Source organism: Silurus meridionalis, chromosome 1, assembly GCF_014805685.1.
Source record: "Silurus meridionalis isolate SWU-2019-XX chromosome 1, ASM1480568v1, whole genome shotgun sequence".
In the NCBI taxonomy this organism is placed as follows: Eukaryota; Metazoa; Chordata; class Actinopteri; order Siluriformes; family Siluridae; genus Silurus; species Silurus meridionalis.
The window spans coordinates 22601702-22627394 of NC_060884.1; the positions used below are offsets into that span (position 1 = coordinate 22601702).

The 25693-nt window shown below is 36.9% G+C and overlaps 1 protein-coding gene across 3 annotated transcripts in view; it reads left to right on the top strand.

The window, feature by feature from the left end:
- LOC124390770 overlaps positions 1-25693 on the top strand; it is a 134863-nt gene that overhangs the window by 13999 nt on the left and 95171 nt on the right. For all 3 annotated transcript variants that reach the window (XM_046856770.1, XM_046856786.1, XM_046856777.1), the window contains exons 2-3: positions 5925-6046; positions 10884-10931. In XM_046856770.1, the coding sequence (XP_046712726.1) occupies positions 5925-6046; positions 10884-10931 (170 nt within the window). The remainder of the gene's footprint in view (positions 1-5924; positions 6047-10883; positions 10932-25693) is intronic.

The window sequence follows — 25693 nt, forward strand, 5'->3', positions numbered from 1 at the left end:
GATTTATTTTTTTTAAATAGAAATTCAAAGGGCACTAATTTGACAAATAAGACTTACAGTCTTACTTTGATACTTACTTTGAACTATTGGACGCTAAAACGCAGTCTATTTAAAAAGCCTAGCAGTCTAATAGAATAACAGAACATCATATTTCTTATTTTTTAATGTTGTCCTATTCCAAAAATGTAATGCTGTAAGCGGATATTGTGAAATTGCATTTGACGTTTTTCACAACATCTTCTTACAACTTAAATTTTTTACAACATAAATTTTTGAAAAGGACAGCTTTAAATAAAAATGTCTGGAATATTGCAAAAATCTAGTATTTTAATACTGCAAGCTATTCAGGCTGCCATAAAGCTGTTTTCAAGTGGTTAAGGTGAGCACTGTAACAGTTTTCCCGCTAATGAGACGCACAGGCAGGACCCCAGACTATCTGATCCGTTTGCCTCTAATTGCCAGTGTCCTCTGAGAATAAGGCCTTAATAATCAGCTCTGTCTTTACATCTCTCTCTTAGGATTGCCTTGATTATAACCATATGCTCTCGACATCCCCTTAAAAGATAAGACCATCACTGATGTCATACATTCAGACACGTTTTCCTCCTCTGTCTGAGCACTTGTGGTAAAGCTGAACATTGAGGAGGCAAATGATCCCTCAGGTAATTGTATTTAGAAAGTTAGTAATGGGCTCCCTTACTAAAAGAACAGTCCATGCTGCAGATATGAATGCAATTACAGAGTCTAAGGATCCGATGCATGACGTGCCCTTTTAGGTGAAGGCCTCTTTTGCATTCCACATAGACGTTAAGCTCCACATATGATGTATATGGCGGCATGCGTTGGGCAGCCGTGCAGTCTGGGGACAGCCTGAAGACGTGCCTGACAAGGTGACGAGAAACAGACACTCGCACACACTCCTCCATGGCAGTGTGCATGTGAACCGCTCTCCTCTCTCCTCTTACACTGCCCCCTTAGGCTTTAGTTTTGTAATAGAAAACACATGACTTAACTAATAAAGGTCTTCTTTATTCCTTGCAAAGAAATATGAAAAACAGTGCATTTAAGTCTTGTGCAATTAGAGAAAAGTCACTTATAGTAATATTGCAACTATCAAGAATGTAAAATGTGATCTGTGTTTGATACTTCTGTCTCCCTGACGTATTGACATAATAGAAATGATCATTCTATTAGTTTAAATATTTTATGTCTAGCAACTTTTGCTTAACTTGCTGTCCTAACCAACTCAGAAGCCCTTAAAATGTCTGACTTATTTAGGAGTACCACTACTAATTCCTCTTATAGTCCATAATATTTACACAGCAAATTAAAATGAGATAATGATTTTTTTTTTCCCTGAAAGCACTTAGGTGTTCATGGCTGATGGAGTGTTCATTAAGGGGCAGCCATTGCATGATGTAATTGGGTTTTTTTTTGCCGCAGATAGTTAATTTGTTCTCTGTTTACGGCAGTTCCCGTATAATTTTTCGTTTAGATCCTATCTGAGGCGGCACCTCGAGTGAATGAGCCTGTTAATGACTTGACAAAAACAGATTCACATCAATCGCTGTTAGGTGTGACAAAATGACAAATTGACAAGGTAATAAGCAACGCGTGTGAGGCAAGCCGTAGAAGATTTACTCCCACATCTCTCTTGGCGTGCCCTAATCAAATAATTGCCCGGCGCATGGTTAATGTTGCACAAATTATGCCTGCATTAACCCAGTAATGGACACACACTAGAGACTGCGTTCGGCTGCAAATAATGATCATTTCTTCTTCTTTTATCAGTCTTCATCATTCTTTCTTTGGTGTTAAACCAAAGTTTTCTGTAGATGTGAAACAGATGGGGTTTTATAATCAACTGAAAAGCCAATGAGCTAAAAAACAAACTTGGAAGAAAAGAATGCAGCTCAAATTCATTCTCACTGGATGTTTTATAATCCAACCAATCTGATAGTGTACTGTCTATCAGGCTGTGCCTGACTGGCACTTGGTCTTGTTACACCTTGATTAAGGGCTCTGGAAGAGTTAGTGGTTGTATCGCTTTCTCAGGTAACAAGTCTAAAGGTTCAGCGCAAGGCCACTTGGCAACTACGATACTGCCACTTACTTTGACACCAGAACTCATGGCCACTACAATATAAGCCATAAATGATAAAGCAACTATTCTCAGACTGTCAGAATTAACAGATTCTGTAACTGTAAATGATCTGAGATGTCAATATACTGGTCATCTTGAAGAAGAATGGTTCCAAACCTACCATTGCTGGCATCATTAAGAGTTGCATGATCAAGGAACTTGATCACATGAGTAACTTGAAGGACATGAGTAGCTTGTCATATACCTGCTGGTGAATCTGTGTTTCAAATTCTGCATTGCTAAACAGTCTGTCGTAGATGAATGTGTACCCTATGGCATGCCCAGACTTTTGAAATGTCTACTTTCAGACTATCAGCTATTACGAATGAGCCCACATCTGGAACTGCTAATTGACAAATAGAAAACTTGTATTGCCAAATCACTTAACAGTGAATTGCAACATGCTGTTGTATTATGGATTCTCTATCCATAATCCATGTAGCACTAACAAAAACCTTTCATCCTGCAATCCAAGTTGATTGTTGAAGTATATCTATGAGGCATGAAGGGTAACATCTATTAAACTGAATCTCCCATCTGGCATATTAAAGGTATTGACATTCAACAATGTCTCATATGGATCAAATTTAAGTAACCCAGCAGCCGGCATGGTGGACACAGTATCTTCTGAGGCACACATGGGATAATACCACCAGCTAATTATGTCTTTATTTAGGCTATTTGGGTCTAAACAGTTTCTGACACATCCACTGGCCATTAGAACTAACCAATTGTGGAGGTTGGTTTAATTCCATTACATATACTACTCTCTACTCTATCGTCTTACTTTTGAGTGGTGCCATCCATCAACAGACAGGATGAACTGCACACTTGCCTGGCAAAGTTTCATTTCAGTGCCAGTTCAGAAAAGACATCCAGTTCAGTGGTAAATTTTGCACTAATGAGACCTTGCCAGCACTGGCTATCTTGTCTTTTTAGTGTCATGCTGTGGGGAAACTAATAACTAGACCTAGAGCACATTCTCATGATGCTTTGACTGAGTACTTCAACTTACCATGGCAGTCCACAATACGTCTGCTGCACTTTGCACATGTGTCTACTCTGAATTGCACATCCTGAGTTTTGACTTTCACTGTCCGTTTATCTCTTTCACCTATTGCTGCCAAGTCACCTGTCTGTGCCGCATTAAATCCATAATTTCATCATCTAGAAAATTTATAGTGATTCCCAAGTGTTTTATTTCATGTTTAAAGCAACCAGCGATCCAGTGATTTGGTAAGAATATAAAGAGTCTTTAGCAGGAATTCGTGCAGTTCAGACAGGTTCTAAGCTTGTGTCCTGATTTGTGGTTTTCACCCTTTTACACTGTGGCTGATTAGTTCTCGTAGACACAGCGGACTCTTTTGCACTGTTACTCTGGCTATTTTGATTTTTAATTTTTTTCATTTCATACAGCTGAGAAATTTCAACTGCCAGGTCTTCACTCTTATCTAACCTTTCATGTACTTTCTTTTCCCACACTTCTGCAATTATGGAGTTTATCAACATGTCATCTGGGTCAGCATACTCCCAGTCTCAAAGTAGGAGTCACAAACCGTGCACAAAAGTGATCAAAGCTCTCACCCACACCATGCTTCGTATGCCTGAAATGATGCCTGGCTAAATAGTAGTTAGCAAACTTCTCCAGTACTTTAATGGGATCTGCCGTCTCACTGTCACCTCATTCTGGTGTCTTGGAATTTCTCTGCCTTGCTCGCCAATCTAAGTGTCTAGCCTGTTCACTGGATCACTGTGAGTTCAGACAGAGAGCCATTGGGAAAAAAAAGTAGCTAGAGCTTGAAAGTTAAGTTGTATGCTTTTTGTGATCAGTATATTCTTATTCTAGCCGGTCTCACTGTTTACAACTGTAAACTGCAAATAGTTACAAACAGTCAATACAAATCACTGGTATTTAATTAAATCTGATTTCCGTAAGGTTTTAACAATAGGCATTGTCACAAAGCAGCTATGCAGAAGTCTGAATGCAGATCTAGATCCTTAATGAGCAAGCCAGGGGCGACAGTGTCGAAGAAAACCTCCCTGAGACGACATGAGGAAGAAACCTCGAGAGGATCCAGACCCCAAAAGGAAACTTTTCTTCTTCTAGATGAGTGTAAAACAGTGATGGAAAACAGTATTAAGTGGGCTGAAAGGAGGTTCAGTTCGAGCATACCGAGAAGACATTTTATATAAACAAATGTATTGATTGATTTACTATAATGATTAGGGGTGTAAGAGTACACAAAATTCAGGGTTTGGTACATATGGTACCTTGGTTTTTAAATCACGGTTTGTTCAATTTCGGTACAGTTAGAGAGAAGAAATGAAAAACATAAAATTGCTTGTTTTTTTATTAACATCGTTTATTATTAACATTAACAGTTTACATTTTTTTTTTAATAATTTTAAATAAAATGCCTGCTTGGTGTAAATAAGAAATTATATATTAAAATAAAATAAATTAACTAAATGCTATACAGTACACTTTTTATTATATTTAATAAATTGAGTAAGTGATTAAATAGGCAGAAATTAAATTGATTTAATCAAATTAAATAAATGAAAATTTTTAATTAAATAGTATACATTTATTAGACCCTATTTGGGTAATACTGATGTGTATATGTGTGTATTTTTCTTTTATTTTTTGATATATGGAATTATCAGGAATTTCTCCTTTAAAGAGGAATTCTTTAAGCTGTATATAAAATGCAAAAGAATCCATATCACTAGAGGTCATAAAAACATTGGTGATGACAGGAGGGGGCAGAGATTTTGCACATGCGCAGAACAAATTCCAGGTTTTCACACATGCAGTGCAGTACAAATCGTGTTTCCGGTACAGATTGAGTGCAAGACAGAGACTAAACAAACTTGCGGTCCACCACTTAATGTGTTCGTGAGGGAAGTTTTTAACTATATATTCCACACACAAAACAAGGTTAAAAATGCTACATTACAACTTCTCCTTTATCAACAAAGATATAGCTTAATTAACTTTTAATTATACATTAATTAATATTATTAAACAAATAACAAATCTGCATAGTTATATTCATCATGGGCAATACTAAAGTAAAACCAATGTGGTCTAAAGTCATAGTTTATTTGCTCTAATGTTTGTGCTCTAAGATACAGTTCTGCTCACCATGGGTATGAAAAGAATCTGTACTGTCCTGTTACTGTACTGATGGCATGTCAGATCGGAGCAGACTGGCTTGTTGCTCTCATTATTGAGACCTTTCTGCCTGCACAAAGTTTTTTATGCCTCACAATGTTATTAATGCTTCACTTTGTGTAAACTCTACAGAATATAGTGTATAACAATCACAGGAGGTCAGAAGTTTCTGAATAACACAAGTCAGTCTGTGTTAACAAGTCAGTCTGAAAAACTATGTCATGGTCAGATTTACTGAGATCATATTTTCTTCATATGTAGGTTTGATTGCAACGTTGCATCTTGGATTTATTCTGGAAAATTATCATTGCACTGCTTTACTTACATTATTATTTGCACTGCTGCACTTCACATACCCTCCAAAAACTGTATAGTTAATGTCTTTATCATTATTTTTTATTTTATTTTCATAGTTTTTCATATTGTTATAGCACCAGCAAACCATGACAAATTTCTGGTACGTGCAATCTATGATACTTGTCAATAAAGATGATTCTAATTCTGATTCTGGTTCTGATGTGAAATGTATCTAAATCTCTTCACCTGCTTGCATTTATTTATTTAGTTTCTGTTCTTTTTTTTTTTAAATTTATTTTATTGTAGAAACTCCTGAGTGCTTCATCTGCAAAGATGTCCAGCTTGTGGACAGTGAACAACTGAAAAGGTTTTGTGACTGCAAGAACCTCATGGCACACCATGGCTGCCTGCTTACTTGGATCAGGACGGTATGCATTGTTTATTTTGCACACCAACTTTCTTTTATTTTGCACACCTGTGCTGACCAAATGTGCTGTATATCCAGGCAAATGCACACCTGGTCTTAGTGCAATACTTAGCATTGCATTTTCTGTGCACAGTTTGGTCTATTCAGCATGTACAAGAAGTAAAAGATAGCAAGTAGAATGTTAGCCTACACATTCTTTGCACCTTTGCAATTTTTCTTTTTTAATTAAGGCTTCTGAAAGGCTTGTTGGGTGTGTAAGTTGGTGGCATGCCTGTTTTTTATCTTGTAGTCGAGGCTGTGTAAAGTTCTGTAGGTGGAGGTGGTAGGGGAGCTGTTCTCACCCCAGGACATGTGATGAATATACACACAGTGTCGTTCATCAACGCTGCACATTGGCCATCGATAGCCCTTCGCCGTGATTAACTGCAGCCAATAGGTGTTGTAGTTAGTTCTGTTTAATTAAACTCCATGCTCAGTGCAAACAAATGGATTTTAACCATGAAAAAAGGGAAGAAAGACATCCCTAATGGAGGTTGTCTCAAACATTCTCTAAAATATTACAGAAAATGGATGTAACAGCGGTTCTTCCTTCCTAGCGGCAACGTTTTTTTTTTTTTTTTTTATTGCCACAATAGAAAAGTGACTAAAGCACAAATCATGCATCTCCATCTGACAAGCAATGTGCAGGCCAGAGCTAAAAAAAAATGGTACTTCAGTATGGTTAAGTAATGGCAGTAATTAACAGGACCTCCCAGTTTGCAAGTATATAAAGAAGAATAAAATGAAGGCAAAATCTCTTTTTGATTGGGCCTGGTTGTTTAGTTTGTGACAGAAATCTGCCAACACAGCGATCGCTTGTCCCAACAGTTAATACTGCTTTATGGGTTTTGCGTCTTTTGATGAAAGTCTTGCTAAATCCTGTTTATGCAGTTGCCGTTTCATAAACACAGGCACTCTGATTTGAAGACCGCCACAAATCCCAGCATGCTTTTTTCAAAAACAGTCTCACACAGACACACACATGCGTATATATACACGCACAGGACTCGTCTGTTGTTTTCCACATGAAATTGAAACCAGCGGATCTCCTTCATCATCATGCCGAAACTATTCCAAAATAGAGCACTCAAATCCGCAGCGAGATTATGATGATCAAAAGACACATTTTTCCAAAGTGACAAAGGATTTGTCTTTGTTTTATATCCTGCTTAGCTCATGCTGGGAGATTCAGTTTTGTTCTTCTCACTAAATAATGAATAGGTTTTCCTTATCGCATGAAAAGAAATTATATATCACTTATACTGTGCACACATAATTATAAACTTTTAAAATCTGCCCCATGAATTTTCCAGTGTTTGGTTAAGCCATTTGCCTGGATTTGACAAAGCCAGAGTAAAACTTGATGTGTGCAGCTGAAAGACACATTAGAGAGTCTAAGTGCTGCACAGCTCGTGTGTGTGTGTAACAATAGAGAGTGTTGGCATGATACAAAAGTCATCTGTCCTATATCTGAACTCTTTAAATTCTCAATTAAATGAGACAATAGAGAAAAATGAAAGAAAAAAGAATAGGAAAAAAGCAAGGAAGGGAGAAAAGAGAAAAAAGAAAAAAGGGGAGGAGATATTTTGTCAATTTTTGTACATCCACTAAATATTTATATGATTTTATATTTGATGTATGATGTTTCAGTGAAAGTAGGAACGTGCTTTACTTTAACCCAACTCAGCTGTTAATAATTTCTGCTTATTGGGACTCCTAATAAATGACAATAGTTGATTTGGGTGGAATTGTGTGTGGCAAAGTTTGGGTTATGATCTAGTTTTAAATATTCTACCCATGTCCATGTAAAAATGTCTCTAAATTCTCTAAGCGGTCTGTAGGTTCTTTGCTTTCCTTCCATGTGGCTAAAGCATGCTGGGAGTTTCCTACAAGTGATGAACAAGTGTTTAAATGTGTGTGCATGGTGCTGGATTGGCATCTGACTGAGAGTTTCTCGCACCCTGTTCTTGGGATACTCTATAGAACCACCATAACTCTGACCAGTTAAAGCATTTACTGAATATGAATAAATAAGTGAATAGATAGCGGATAGTTACTTGTATTGAATACTCATCACTCAGGAGCATTTCTGGCCTTAATATAGAATGATATGATTGCACTGTGTAATTAAAAATTATGTAAAGGAAAAAAGTCATTAAAAATTAAATAAATATGAAGATAATAAAAAAAAGAAAAACAGAAAGGGGTGGAGAGTGGAGCAGTAAAGAGACTATTGTAAGAGTGGAGAGGAAATGAGAAGTGTGGAGACAGAAGAGAAAAGAGCAGAGGAAAGTAGAAGGAGCTGTGTGCCTCCGACAGTCAAACTGAACTCGGTGATTGACCTGTCACTTCTCGTCTGATAGATATCTCTCCGAAAAGCAGGTCAGCCGCGTCCACCTAAAGTGCCTCTTAACCGCATTTTATGAAGCCAGAACATGTAATCCAATAACCATTTGACTCGTGAGTGCTTTGTGCCATGAAGCTTCCAATGAGAACATGTAGACCTACTGATACTACTCTTAAAAGCAGCCTGGGTGAAGAAAATAAAAGAGACAATAAAGCAAAGTCCTTGTCCTTTTCTCAGATCACTAAGAACATTTACTGACTGGTTAGTAACTACAAATCTTTGTCATGATCCCAAATAAAAAAAAAAAACAATCCTTACAGAATTTGTACTGTTGTAGCCTTGGAAAAATACATTGTGCGTCTTTGTCATGGTAAAGAAAATATTGCATGCACTTGCCATCTTTTTTTAGGCCAGAGCATCCCCCCATCCCAAAATCCCACCCTGGCTCACAAAGACAAATAGTGCGACACGAAAACTAATTAACAACAAGGAAGTAGTTAAGAGATGCAGCCGAGCGCCAGAGGCCTGATTTAAATATAGGGCCCGAGTCAGTGACTGAGTGGGCCTGGGAGATCCTGCCTCCTCTAGGCACACAGCTCAGTGACCTTTGGCCCTCATTAGGAGCAGGCTGCTCCTGGCAGAGAAAGACTCTCAACAGAGTACAAGGACGTAGGAGGCATTAGAACAACTGAAATCAGGATCAGGCTCGTAGTGTAGGGCTGTTGTAGCACTGCAGAAGCAACTTACCTCTGTAACAGTAAGTGGTCTCTTTTCAGTGTAGAAATAAGGCACAATTCTTGTGTTGAAAATCATTATAATTCACTAAGACAAAACTAATAAATGAACGAATAAACAAATAAATGAATACATGAAAAAAAAATTAATTAGTTTTTTTTTTATTATTATTGTTGGATTCATCATATTTACTAGAGCATCTGAGACGAACACATGCATGTTGAAGCATTACATGAAATTAAAACTGCTAAACTGCTAAGTTTTACTAAAACCTTTCATTTTTTGTCCCTGTGAGACAAAAGGGGTTGGTACATAATTGAGATACCCCAGAACAAGAACAATATCATCCATTACTGCTCAGCGTAAAGCTCAAGTCAAAACCACCGCAATCATTCGCTCCATATACCGACATATGAATATGTTTTCCATTCTTGTATGAAAGGGCTGACATCTGTTTTCAGTCTGCCGCAGTTAATGGAAGTGATCTTACGTGAAAAATAATACTCTTTTCAAAATATGTAATTCAATCCATATGAAATAGACCTCAGAGTTATGGAGCAAATGACAAGGGAAAAATAGTGGATATGATTATGGTTGGCCAGATGCAGCACAGTCTGTAAAATGCTAACAACTGCCTAAATTTAGCCTGCGCCCGGCGTTGGCTTCTGAGAAGTGGCCTTGGCTAAATGATGTTTAGGATTTTTCAAAGACCTGCTCGCAAGTATAAAACGGTTTTATATGCTGGATTCAGTAAAAGGAGCTTAACCACAGTTCCTTAAGCTCCCTGCATGCTGCATATTGCATTTAGAGATTTTGGAGTAACATAATACATTATAAATTTGTGTTCGCAAAGTCTAAGTCTTTTATTTCCTCTCTGTAAATAAACAGGAGGATGGAAATTTTGGAGAGGTTTATTTTAATGTCGCTTAATTACAGGGTTCAGAACATCATGCTTTTGTATTTCATTTGTTGAAAAAGAATCATACGATGTTTTTTTTTATTTGTCTATTCTCATACAAGAAGCTCTTGTGATCAAACTGAACAGTGTATTCAGTGCTCGAGGCGTGTGTGTTGCGTTTGTGACGAATGCAGCCGTGCCTTGGTGGGCGTATGAAGAATGTGTGCGGTTAAGTGGACTCTGTGTGCTGAGAGTAATCCTAAGTGGACGGGTTTAGATGTCATATCTCTCTCTCGCTCTCTTGTGGCTTGATAATTCTCATCATTGCAAACACACATGCATTTCCATTCATTAGCCAAACACTCTCAGCAATCAGGCCAGTGCGCCAGGGGGCAACGGGCCCCTTATAAAATCACATCGCTTAATAGCACTGTTCCATAATTATATGCCATTAACATCTATCAAAATGAGCTCCCGCATGTCAGGCATATAAGCTCTAGATTTAACCATCTCTCTCTTTCTCTCAGTCACTCTCTCTGCACGTCTTTCCATTACCACGTCCAACGTTTAGAAGGATAAATCTGGCTAATTGCTAATGAGTAGCTTTTATACTATGAGGTCCTTAATTATTTAGGTAATTAAATTACACATAGTGCATAAAGTACACTATATATCTTTCCTCCTAAATTATGCATACATTTTTCCGCTAGTGCACGATCACAGAAATGTAAACGTTAGCTAGATAAGTCTAGGTAAAAGAGTCTGTAAGCATTTAATACTGTGCTACATGCATTTCAGTTTACTGTACTTTTATTTTAGGGGCTGAAGCGAGAGGAGCAGCTGAGGTGTCGCATTTGTAATGCAGAGGTAAGGCCAATATACACACAATGCACTTGATTTCTGAAAATCTGATTGGGCAGATAATGTTTATTATTCTATAAAAGCAGCTTTGAAAGGAGTCCTGGATATAATTCAAATCACAACTTTATATGAATTACACTTGTTCTGATATGCTATTGTTGCTATAGTAACAGCTTTTTGAGTAGTTAATTGTTACTTCACAAAATCTAAGAATACAATAACCATGAATAAGGTTGATATTTTCCAGAGTAAAACATTGAATCATTGACTTTATTGAACATTTTTACAAGTAGTCCTATGTGTCAGCCAATACGTCTTTCCTTATGGTCATTTGTTGTCACATAGATGGGGATGAGATCCTTTCTGAGTCTGTTTTTTTCTCAAGGTTTCTTCCTCATGCCATCTCAGAAAGTCTTTCTTTGCTACTGTCTCCAATGGCTCACTCAATAGGGCAGAAACGACAGTAATCTATTTACTTCAGTACAACTGCTTTGAATTGAACTGTACTGAATTAAAGTCTTTCTGCTACTAAAGAGTTTTTAGTTTGTTTTTTTTGGTAAAATGACAAGTTGCTTTTTTTTGTCATATTTATTTTAAAAGTAGGAAAGCGAGCAACTGGTGAAACACTAGCTGTTTACAATTGTTTGTATCATATGTGGTAATGGAATATAATGTTTCACAATATGAAATGTAACCATAAACATAAAAACAAATCTTTTTTTTTTTTTACCATAAAATAAAATGTAATTAGATTCCAACTGCTTTTAGTATAAGCTTAGGACTAGGAAGATATACAACACACTTCATTGTTTATTTGTTTTCCTTAAACAACAAAACTTGAATGATTTTATTTATTTATTAGGCCAGTATTTTAGGCCACATTTTTTATGCTGGAAATGTATTTGTCAATGTCTTTGCATTCATTCATGCATGGGCACCTTCATTCATCTTATAGTCAGCAAGTTCAATGCAGTTAAATGTATAGAAAAGACAAAAACATTGATTAGAATTTGCCAGAGCCAAAATGTTCTTAACTCTGCCAGTTGCATTGAAGGACAAGGCCACTGTCACAAATCCTGTACAGCAAAGAATATGTAAATCATTAATAGGACATTGTTTTTCTGGTACAGAGCGAAACCCGACGATTCAGCCCACTAATAGAACTAATGAGCAATCAGCTCTCTCTCCCCGACTCCGGTTAAGACTGGTCTAACAGCGGCCATGTTGGTTATGCGTTTTATATGCCTTAGGATTATCTGCTAATAATGTTCCAGGACACTCACAGTAGGGGGGGTGGGAGAAATAAATGATCATAATATTTGGCGCGGGAGGTGAGGGATGTAATTTCCCAATGCATATTCAGTGTGTGAGCTGAAATTTAGCACTCAGTCCCCCAATACCTCCATGATGCTAATTCCATGAGGATGTATCACGCGGCACTGCAGGAACTCATTTGTGGAAAATGACAGATGTTGATGTCGGGACACACAGGAGGTCAGCACTGTGGTACGGCACATGTTTGGGGCGCAGCGTCCTACTTTTCTGCTTGCCCATGTTATGATTTTAGGTGTGTATTCATACTAACGTTTCAGCTGAACTCTGAGAAAGGTGGTAAACACTAGTGACTTCATTAGAATGTAATGTATGAGTTATCACAGGAAGAAGGTTTTCTTTTATGTCAACTGACATAGAGGATGAAATGTGTAAGGATTAACCGTTTTGTTGTGTTTCAACTTGCTTTTGTAAAAGTTGTTCTGTTATTTTTTCCTAATTTTCTCCTCAAAACTATGTGAGTCAAAGACCCTTTGAATTATTAAACTTTTTTACTTCATTTGAATGTGTTTAAAGATTCCAAAGTTTCATAGTTACAAAGTTTCATTTTGAGGTACTTAAATAAACTGATAAACAGATCAAGTCATGCACCTAAGTTAAAAACCAATACAAAATGTCTTATAAGAACAAAAACGCTTTAAGTCAGGATACTGAACACACTAATTGTGTATACATATTTTATACACAGTATATTACACAAGATGCTCCATTTTTACATTAATCATCCAAACTCTTCACAATCAATAATAACAACATACACAAAGTAGTTCATAGAGAACAGGGAGACACACATTACATATAGTGGATCAAGGCCTGGGAAAACCCATCACTTTAGATTGAACCTGTAACCACCTCAACTGGAATCCAGTGAATAAAGCAATAAAAACCACAAAACATTAACTCAGAGAAAAAACACACCAGTATATAAATGGCAACATACAGTATATGTATAACAATTTTATTGGTGGCCTCTTTGTCTTTTGTATTTATATACTGTGATGTATATACTTGCATTATGCCTCTACATTTTTAAATATTTGCACATTTCTTTTCTTTGCTGGTGTACCACAGAAATGTTCCCATTGTGTGACAAATAAAGGTATATCTTATCTTATATATGCTCTTTAAAAAATAATCAAACACTTTACATTTAACAATACACATTAATTTAAAAGACGGACAAAATAATTTAAAAAGAATAATAAATAAATAAATAAATAAATAAATAAATAAATAAATAAATAAAAAACATGGCATTTAATGCACCTGCCAGCTCTTAACTCCTTCATCTGGCTTCTATGTCTATTGGAACAAAATAAAAAATAAGCTTTATTTCATTATAGCCCATATGTCCTTTACAGTCTCTCATCCCTAAGGCTATTGTCTTTACTGAGTGACATAAAGACTACTATGACTACTAGCTCATTTTAACATGCCACATGTTTAAAAAAAGAAGACCTAACCCTAACATTAGGAGCATTATATAATGTAGAAAATAGCATTTAGAAGACCATGGGTCTCTGTCTTGTCTGGCCTGACTACACTTCAGTATAGATTTTGCAATAGATTATGTGCCCACTTAACGTTAGTGTGCATTAGCTGCCATCTGATGATTATCGTGCCAAAACAAATAATGACTCCATTTAGGCCCTGTTGCCCTGGGGCATTAGAGTTCCTATTGTGTTGTTTTTTGTGTGTAAAACTTGGCTCAGCTAAATGATATATCTAAATATTAAGATATGTCTTCTTATATTTCAAGAGCCATAAAACGGTAATATCACCAGCATGACTGATCATGGGAATCTCTCTGTCTTTATTGCCCTTCCTCTCTGTCGCTGTTTTTTTTTTTTTTTTTCATTTTTGTCTTATTTTGCGCCTTGCAGCACCAAGTGGCCTCCACAACCCTCCATAATGGCTTGCAGACTCTCCCACCTGACCAGGGTAATGCAACCCAATACCCTTTAAATGGGAGTCATTTTCAGCTTTTGTTGCCTCGCAGAGCCTTTGGGGCAGCTGAGCGAGGCAGGCCGGGGACACTGAGCGTGCAAAACAATTTCGAGCAAAGTGAGCAGCACTCTTCCCTTCACCTTACTCTTGAGTGAACACACACACACACACACACACACACACACACACACACACACAGAGTCAGTCTTCAATCAGTAGTATCATTCACTGATTTTTTTCATTCTTTTATTTTTTTTTTGAAGGGACACCCCCCTCAACCCCAATGACCACCATAATCATCTTTTGTATCCATGTATCCAAAAGGTGTCCCTTACTGCCTCTAAGATAAAGTACTTTGTTTTTTCTGCATATTAGGGAACTTTCAATTCCAATCTTTGGATTATTAGGTTGTGCTCTGATTTAGGGTTTTTTTTATGCCTCAATATCTCCTTTTGTTGATCCTAGTGGTTTATTTATCTGGACAATTTGATGTGAATCAAAATCTTACCCTATATACAGCACGAATAATCATTTTGGGCTGTATATAGAGTTGGTGAGCTAAAGTCCAAAACGTATGTTAATATTTAAACTGGTTGTGCACTTGCTTAAGTTGTTTTTCTGGGCTTCCCATACAGGTTATATAAATAATTAACACAGCACCATTGTTTTTCATCAAAATATAGGCTGTCACCGTTATCTGCAACAATTAAACAAAAAACAAAGAAAGAAAGAAAGGAAGAAAGAAAGAAAGAAAGAAAGAAAGAAAGAAAAGAATAGAATAGAATAGAATAGAAAGTGACAAAATACAGCAACAGCTTTTGTTTGCTGTTGTTACACTGTAACATAAAAGCAAGAAAAAATAATAAAAATAATAGAAATGAAAATTAAACCTACTTATATGGTGATATATGGATGTGAAGATGTCAAGCACTGAAATAACATCTAATAGGAGTGTAGTATATTGCCAGTTTATACAGCACTTAGTTCTGGCCCGCTAATTTGATTAGTTGAGAGGCATTCCAAGAGTATTTAGAATACCCGCACTATAACTGTTTCATTGTGTGTATCACTTTACTTGTCTTTGTTCACAGTGTATAATTCCACTTCATAGTTTAAAATAGCATAGTTACCTATACAATATTCCTTTCTTTTTACAGAACTGTTGTATAAAACACAATAATAATATAATAATAATTACCATACATTTGCAATTAGCCATATCACAGCTTTCATTAAATGTAACCACATTCTTGTTCATGTGATATTGTTTATCACTACATCCACAGCACTGGATTTTTACATGCATTATTTCACAACTTCTAAACTAGTATCAGATCCAGGACATCCTTTTGTAGTGGTAAACTATCAAACTATCAAATGTTTTCCAGAGGCTGAAATCTAATTTGTTTAACTGAAAGGTATGTAGCAAGAATAACAATTACTGAGCATTCTAGTTAAAAAGCTAATTTCTTTTAGAAGTCATAGATAACAGCAGCAGGCCTCAAAATAATCTGCATTTGCTTTTAGGCTGTGCAAACATTGAAATGAATCGATTTCTCATCTTGTTTTCTTCAATAATATTATCATTGCTAGTCAATTATGTAAAAATAGGCAGATTATTAAAGATGTTTTCTTTCAGATCCATCATGACACCAGGATTAAGTGGTTACTAATGATAAATAAATGGCTCTTGAATATTTTTTTTTTTTAAACAATAGCCTATTTAAGAAGCATTTTTTCCTCTATCTTACCAAATAATACAGTAATGGATTTCAAATGAATTTATATTTAATATCTTATTGTAATATATATATAACATAATGTCTAAATATCACAAAAAAACAGTGAGAGGACAAGTGGCCTACTCGTTACATGTGCTAGGCCATCCAGTTAACATTAAAAACGTTGTTAGAGCCACAACTAAATGCTTTCACAGCCTTATCCACTGCTGTGACACACAAACACACACACACACACACACACACACACACACACACACACACACACACACACACACATATATACAAACACACAGGGCAGGTCTACAGTTTGGAAGATGTTGACTACCTCCTCCTCTTCATTAACCTCGGTTGCCACCCTACTTTGACAATTGGCTAATGTTACAAAAAATGTGTGATTTCACACATAATATAGCCCAGTTACAAAAAAATCACAATATGCCTCTGCTTGTGTAAGAGCCGCTTTCTAACTCATAATACACATACAGTACCACATCATCTGACCTAATATTCCATTTGCTTTGCAGAGCCGTTGTTAGGTGTGAGTGAGTGAGAATGAAAATAGTAACCTTTTGGCATAAAACTCAACCCAAATAAGGGAACATTTAATGTGTACTGGATTAAATTCAGTAATATTGGCCCCATCATTGCACATCGTCCCTAGCTACATTTAACATTAGAAGGTGAAAATCATGCACAATCTACTGTAGCACTAGAGATCTACTGTGCAGCTGTTTTCTGAAATACTACATTAACTCATTCATGCATGTGTTTTTTTTCCAAAAACTGACTTTTTGGATGCTTTTCATTACTTAAAACTGTTTTTTTATTTAAATTATAGAGAAATGGCAATGTAGATTAAAACTGATGTGTGACTGAAATGTTTTTTTGTTTGTTTATTTGGTATATTTAAAAAACATATATTCTATATATACTGTATATATAATAGAACAATAATAGAAAGTTATGCTAAAAAGACTTACACAAATATACACTTTATTTAGGCCCATATTATGTGTGGAGCATAACAGTAACCTTGTAATATACACATGTTGATTGCTGTTGTTTTGTTCAGTTATCACAGGTGTGTATGACATTATAAAAGAAACACCAGCCAAGGTAAAGCAAGCAATGTGTCTATGGCATATTTAAATAGATTTCAATTTTCAGCAAAGATTTCTGCAAGATCTAAAAAATGATTTTGTATCTCAGTTGTTAAGAAAGTATTATTTTGTCAGAAAGTCATATTTAGTATTTGTTTCTGATACCTGATGCAGTTATACTGTAATCAGGTTTAAAATCTGATTGTAACTATAGATATGAACATTGTGTGTTTTATTTTATTTTTTCCACTTTGAAGTGAGTTTGATTATTTAAATCAGTCATTGTGTAAAATCAGAGTTTGTTTGTTTTCTTCCAAGTCTGGCATACAGCACAGCGGCCATGTGAGCGTCGTTTGTGCCCTCATCAAAATGATGAGGTTTCAGCAGCACTCAACATCAACTAATGCATCAGTGTAATAACCTTTTAATGTCTGCATTATGGTGCCCATTTAATATTCACTCCTAGAACGATGCACTTGTAGATCAGCTACGATGGCTATGATAGTAATGATAATCATGCAGTGCTAAGCTATTAACCAATACAGAGCTCTGCTCTACTCACCGGTGGTTAAAATTAAGAGCCTTCAGCCATTATGTCTTTAGCAATTAAAAAAAAAGCATTTTATTAATGCCATTTTTTCTTCTTGTCACTGCCGTTGTTGTTTTTTCCTTGTTATTTTTTTTTTCCTCTGGTCTTAACAAGTGGCTCCAAAATGTGGGCCATTTGCATGAGTTATGCTAATTTGTTAGGGCAACGAATGCATTAATTTCATCAGCACATGGCCTCAAAGCAATAATTACCAGAGTAGGTGTGTCACAAGCAATCATGTTAAAAATTTGCCAGTTAATTATTAAGATTTTGTTTGGAGGGACCGAGATTTGACATGAATAGCTGAAGGAGAGAGAGAGAGAGAGAGAGAGAGAGAGAAGTAGAGAGGTAGGGTGGAGCATTGATCTAACGTTCTTGTGGCCCGCTGCAAGGTGCTTGTTGTTTTGTTGGCCTCCGGAGCAGAAAGGCAGGGAGGTTTCTTTTTTCTTTTCTTTTTTTTTTGCATGTCGACAGCACACATTGTGCACTAATTACCACAAATAGCAGCAGGCTTGCTCTTGCTCTCTGAATCCAGTGGGGTGTAATTAGAAGAGAAAGGAGGGCATAGGCTGGCCGTTGCCTTATGCCTTAACTAGCAGAGGCTGAGAAAGGACACAAGGACTCATGATAGGAGGTGCTGTTGTGATAGATGATGCTCTACCAGACTAAAGGGGTGAAGTGCCCTAAGAATGCTGGGTAATGTATGCTCATGGGAGCCAGTGTGCTGTCCTGTGCTCACATTGTTTCAAGCTTCTGACTCTTTTCTGTTGCACTTCCTGTCGGAGAAGGTCAGGTGACAAGAATGGTGGGTAATTCATGGCTGGACAAATCAGTAGGCCGGGCTCCTTGAAGAATCACTTTTTGTGTCAGAGTTATTAATTCATTTATTTTCATTCTCTAATTCATTGTTCAAGAAAAAAAAACGTTGTACTACTTATTGACCTTGACAAAATAAAAAAAGGTTTATTGTTTTATTTATGTTTAAGCATAACATACCATTTTTTTCTTTATCCCATCAATGCCATTAACTGCTAACTACAAGTACAGTATTGGCCAAGGTGTGATCTGTTGTCAGTGGAACATTTTTATTATTTTTATACACTAATTAGTGTGCATGGATGACAAATTATATTTTTTAATTCAGGAATTTGTACAGTAGGTGAGTGAAAAAAAGAATATCCAGCACAATTGTGTTATATAAATCTCATGTCATAGGCAAAACCATGAGGTGTTACTTATCAAGTGAAGTAAGAAACAGAATGCCAATGGTGACCGACTGAATTTCTGTTAAATGCATTAACATGATTGATGATTTATTACTGGAGGCAGGATGCAAATATATATATATATATATATATATATATATATATATATATATATATATATATATATATATATAAACTTTCTTCGCTTCTCCCGTTAGGGGTCGCCACAGCGGATCCTCCGCACGTTTGATTTGGCACATGTTGTTACGCTGGATGCCCTTCCTAACGCAACCCTCCCCAATTTATTCGGGCTTGGGACCGGCACTGAGAGTGGCTGGGGATGGTTCCCTGACCGGGAATCGAACCTGGGTCGCAGCGCTGCGTCTTAACCACTAGACCACCAGGGGACCCCATATATATATATATATATATATATATATATATATATATATATATATATATATATATATATATATATAGATATACTTGTTTTTATACTTATATATATAAACAAGTATAAAAAAACAAGTAAACAGATACAGGTCAAAACAATGATGCCAGTGACCTAGAAACAATAGTTGGGTAACATATGCAGCATTTGATTAACAGTAACAGAGAGAGGATATAAGGAGGCAACTAATCATGAACACAGAACAGATGAACACAATAAGTAACACGTTTATGCCAGGATAGAGGCAGAGACAGGGCTAGAATAGAAACAAAGGCATGGTGCATAATAAACAAAAGCACATGGAGAACAAAAAAACAAACCACATGACATAAAAGCAGCACTTGTCATGCTGGGCATATGTTATTACAGTACATTAGCTACAGGTTTAAGCTTTTCACTTAGGTTTCTGGGAAATCAAAACATGAGACTTGGTAGCACAGTGGATAATTTACTTTCCTGGTGGGCTAGCTAATGAATTTATAATTTGTCCAACCTTTTAATGCATCCTGAGAGGAGATTTGTGTTCCTGTAATCAGTATGTAGCATGTATTTGATAGTGCCTTTAACCTGTAGGAGGTTAGAGAAGAATTGACACAAAAAATGACTAACAGTTACTCCTGGACCAGAATGAAAAAACCCTACAGTAGTTTTTAATGAAAATCCCACGATCTAGAGATAATAATACAATATAATGTTAATGAGCTGTATGTGGTTGGCCAAAAGACACCAGAATTCCAGAATTGTCTTATAATAGGGACCAATAAAATAACCAATCAACCAATCAGTTTGTTCAATAAGTTGCCACCCTGTAACTATGATAAACTATGTAAGATTCTTTCTGTAGCTTCACCTTAGCGCCACTGTTGCACCAGTTCCCAGCAGCCACTGTGGACTTTTGTGGCCAACTCTGGCTCCAACTCCCAGATCACTCACACAATCTCCCATTCTTAATCACCCAGATGCATTCCAACAAACGCGAACATGTTTTTATAAAGCAGCTCAATTACAAAATCAATGCAAAGTATGCGCTGCCTAGTACCTAGTTCCATGGTGTTTACTGAGCTATTTCTCTTTTTTCAATATTTTATTGCTGACCTTGTTTGCTCACGTTTTTGATCTTGTCTAGTTTGTTTGTGGATCACCTGACTATTGCCTATTTTTTTTATTTTGCTCTTGTCTCACATATCTGGATTGTTTTACAGTCATACCTGTCGTTACCTGTCTGTGTTTTGCATAGTATTATTTAGGCTATACAATGTAAACCTATGAAAATTTACTTTTAAAAGATATCTGATTTTAGACATTATGCATATCTTCTCATTGTACTCACTGTGTTGTTCCTTATTTCCAGTGCATTGATAATGTTGTATTTATGCGTTTATTATTTTGGATATGTATGTTATATAGACATCTATTATAGAGATCTCGGTATACCATTTTTATACAAATGACCAAGTAATAACCAAGCTGAGGTAACAAGAACTTCTGAACTTCTGTAGAGGAAAGCCAAAATCTCAGTCAAAGAAACCCACCAAATGCTTTACGAAAGATAGCACATCTTCTTTAGATAGACTGCTGTCTCTTTGGAGAGGAAGTTGGCATCCATTCTCAACACTCAAACTATAAATCTTCGACTACCTTTCTACCCTTTTCTTAATTCACTAACGCCCTCTCAAAGCCTTGCTTCCTCCCATCTCTCAAGTGCCTCCTTGAGGTGAACAAGTCCATATTTGCTCCTCTCCATCAAACACTCTAGGAAATAAAACATATTAATCATGGCTTGATTCCAAATGAAAGCTTTATTTGGAAGAGCAGATACTAGGTTCATCGCTGCACTGAAAGTGGGTGTCGTTTTGATAGTCTGTCTTCCTCACGACTTTAAGATGTACTGCAGGAGACGATGACATATAAACAGGTTCTCACTGTATATTGTCTAAACAGGATTTAGCCTTAATGTGTTTTTATAATATTGAATTAAGTGCTTGCAGGTATTTATTTATTTATTTATTTGTTCTGTATATGCTATTAAATTTATACTGTAGGTCTCAGCTGTTTACAAAAGAATAACATAGCAACATATATTCTTATCCATGTCTATATAAAAAGAAATATAGATGCATTTATTGTCACATGTACATTTTTCACAGCACAGTGAAATTCTTTCTTCGCATATACCAGGAAGCCAGGGTCAAAGTGCAGGGTCAGCCATGGTACAGCGGAGCAAATTAAGGTTAAGTGCCTTGTTAAAGTGCCCAACAGTGGTAGCTTGGCAGTACTGGGGCTTAAACCACTAACCTTTGAATAGTAATCCAGTGCCTTAACTACTGAGCTACCACTTTTCCATATTGTAATAGAATAGACTTTATTTGTCACATATACATTAGAGCACAGTGAAATTTGTTCTTCGCATATCCCAGCTTGCTCAGAAGCTGGGGTCAGCCGTGATACGGTGGCCCTGGAGCGTAGAGGGTTAAAGGCCTTGCTCAAGGGCCCAAGAGTGGCAGCTTGGTGATACCGGGGCTTGAACCCTCAACCTTCCGATCAGCAACCCAGCACCTTAACCACTGAGCTACCACTATTTTATCTGTTAAGGCATTGGCCTTAACAGATAAAATACAGAATATTTTGTAGCAATATTTGTATATTGCTACAAAATATTTAAACATAAAATAGTGGAATCTAAACTGTATTTTTTTTTTCCTTACCAAACTCTTTCATCCTGCTCATGCAAATATTTATGATATTTTTTGTAGAATTTAGTTGGTTCTATTTTCTAATATATAGGAAAGCTAACAGCAAATTCAAACCACTAAAAACCTGACCAGGCAGTTACTAAGGATGCTGAAAATGCATCACACCGTGTTGTTTTTTACACTGGGAATGGCATATTGTCTGCATATCTATTCTTATATCCATGTGGAATATTTATCTGTTCAGTCCAAATAATTTATTAACATTTGGTTACATCTCCAGTCTCTATTATTGGCAAATGAGTCTACTGGGCTACTTAACTCACTTGGACAGTCGCATTTGTATGGACCAAGTCCAGCTTAAAGGGGGGATGTGGGGTCAGGAGTGAAATTGCCTCCATGAAGCAGCTGGTCAGAATTAATATGTTAAAACAGCAGTTTTAATTTACATCAATAGTCAAGCAATTGCAGCCTGGCATACAGCTAAAGCTAATTGAACTCCATTTCTTTAACCCCTTTGCCCTCCTCCTTCACTCTCTCCATGTCTGCACACCAGGCTCAGCTCATTTGAGCTCGGCCTTGTGAAGGTCCTGTGGTGCACTCAATCAGATGCGCCTTTAATTGGCTCTCAGGCATTCAGATTGAAACCGATGGAGGATTAATAACAGCCACAACTGGTTGTCTTGCAGGTTTGTAGCCCTGGAAATGGATTGGAGAAATTGGATGAAGGTACTGGTCCTGGCCACTTTTTGATTGCAAACAGGATGATGGTAGAGTTAATAGAGAGCGCTGTCACATATAAACACACATACAATCTCTTAGAGCACCTTTCTCTTTCTCTAGTGGTCCAGTGTGTGTATTAATGTGTGTGTGCTTCCATGAAGCGTATTCCCCCTGTCATCACCCTCCACCTTTCCCTCGTGCAGACACACATATACACACATACACAGATACACAAAGGGCCAGGTGTTCAGCTGTGGAAGTAGATCTTTATCCTAAACATACACAGACGCACACATGTGTGCACATAGCTCAGGCATGTCCCAGTGCTGCACATGTTTACTGAAAACCTGCTGAGTTGTGCAAGGCTTTATTGCCATTTGTGTTTTGACAACTGTGGATGAAAGGATGGCACAGGTGAGAGCAAGATGAGGCTTTTATAACTGAAACATTCTTACTAAATGCTGGCGCTGACCTCTGACCTCCAGGCCAGATGGAAGAACTCAAAGGAAGCTCAAACCTTCAATCTCTGAAGCTAATTCCAGGCAACAGGATTTTTTTTTATCCACCTTATAAAGTGCAACAGTTTGTATTAGAATATAATAACAAAAATCAAAGTATAAAACATTTTACATACCTTGGAAAAAAAAATTGGTATTATTAGACCTTTATTTTAGTTAGAAGGTAACTTTTATGCATGATATAATGGTACTGTTTCATAAACTCCATATGTATCTCATCTGAAGCTTGTACCTTCTGACTTAATTCTTCGTTGTGATGTGCTAACCTCACCTGACAGATTAGAGGCAGGGACCCGCAGGATGTTTGTGTTTTCTGATGTATGTGTGTGTGTGTGTTAGAGAGACCAGTCAATGTTTGTCATTGTGGACATGCGTGAATAGTCATAGCATCCTTCATATACTGAGGTCACTGAGCATTATTCCAAACAGTACAGGCCAATGAAGATCCTAATATTCCCTTAGTGCACAACAGACCTTATTTAGCACCTAGCTGGAAGGAACAATATGCCAGACCATTTATTAAGGCTTGTTTTGATGCTTTGATTCTATGGAAGACTGTGCTTAATGTAATCAGTTACAGGGAGTCTTGAAATAAAGGGCAATTTTTTTTATGCAGATTGATGACCTGTGCTTCCCTTTTTAAAGATGATAGTTAGAGCATAATTAGCTTGAAAACCTATAGATTCTTACCACATCCTGTATATGCAGCTCTAAGCAGAAAAATTCCTTCATCTGAAACACAGGTAAAAATATTCTTGTATTGTAAATTGGGGTGTTGTTGCTTATTTTGGAGAATAGGATTTTGATCTATATAAGGTATCAATGCTTTATTATACAGTTTAATAATATTAGATTCATTTCAAGACATGGGCGCAGACAAAACTTAATCGACCATGAGGGACCTCATGCTGTCAGCATGTTTGGGACATGTCTGGAGCTTACACTGCTGACATTTAGTTTGGGGGTGGGGCAAAGCGTCTGCATCTGGTGGCTCTTTTTCAGCCTCATCACTCAGCATAATGGCTAATTTTAATACATGACATGAATCAGGAATGCGATTTGATTCAGTTTGAAAGGAATAGCTTGGTGGAATAAAAAATAAATTTTATGTAAATATACAGTAGATCAGTCAAGCCGTTTCTGATGTTTGCATGTTTGGTTTGGTATATTAGCTAATATTCCTCAATTCAACCAAACTCTTTTACATCACTGTGTACGAACAAGTGCTGCGGTTTCTTCAGAAATATTTAAATACAAAATTATATATCTTAGTTGACATGGCCTTGCATCTGGAAAAACCACCATAACTGTATGCATGAAGGAGCTGTTTGGTGATCTTTGCATTAATTACCTCACAATACCCACAATAGTCTCACAATGAGATTTTTAGCAATGTAAAACTGTAAGATTATAGTTTTAAAGTTTTGCATTAATATTTTCACAAAGCCACAGAAGGTGGCCTGAAAAGACCGTCCATCTGTGAGTCTGTACTGTATGTGTGATTGGTTGGTGACACCTTACAACCAAACATGTACATGATGTACTTTGAATCATGTCTCCCCTTCAGGATTCATTGTCCTTCACACAACTAAGATAATATCAGTAATAGCATCTATAATAAATGACTAGATTGATACACAAGTGTAAAGCTTTGTGGATCTACATTCCTTGGGTTGATAAATGTGAGTTTTATACGATAAACTATGCAGAACATGTCCATTCACAGCGAAGCAGCAAAGACTTATGAATAATTCTGAGCGATCTGATCTGAACACAGCTATGAATCCACTTTAAAACAGCTTAGCTCATTATTAGTGAGACACTTAAGAAGCTTCTTGTCCGAAATGGCCGATGTCCTCGGCTGACCCGATGTGTGATGAGGCTCGCGTTACCCCAGACAGAAATGTCGTCGTCATCTTGTTAGCCTCCTGATGTAAGCCTGAGGCGTGGTGTCAGATGGTCTCAAAATTTACAGCTCAATTTGGTGGCCACAGATCCAGCTGAGTATGGCTATGGGCTGTATTATAATGAAAATACCAATCCAAATTAGTGGCACTTGCCACAAGCGAAATGTTAATATCAGAGCTGGAAAAAAATGCTACTGGGGGTGGGAGAGAGGCTTGCTGTTTACGGTTGTGACATTCCCAGTGTAAGTGTGTGTCTTATGGTATTCAGTGACGTTTGATAGTTTTATGAGCCTTTGTGAAGAATGAACAATGGTGACCTAGTAATGAGGGAGGGTAAATCTACAGGCCTGGTTTTATATCAGTGCCATTTAACTGACCACTGAAGGCTTGGATTATAAGGGAGAAAGCCTATCTGCAGCACTGAGGAAGACATGGGGCATCAATGCCTGACTAGTGGCAAGTGCATTGTCTCCATTTGGTGCCTCACCCTTCTGCCCTGTGGCACCAAGTAAATTAAAGCCTTTCTCTTCTGTCCAATTTTTTAGCAATGCCATGCTTATTACA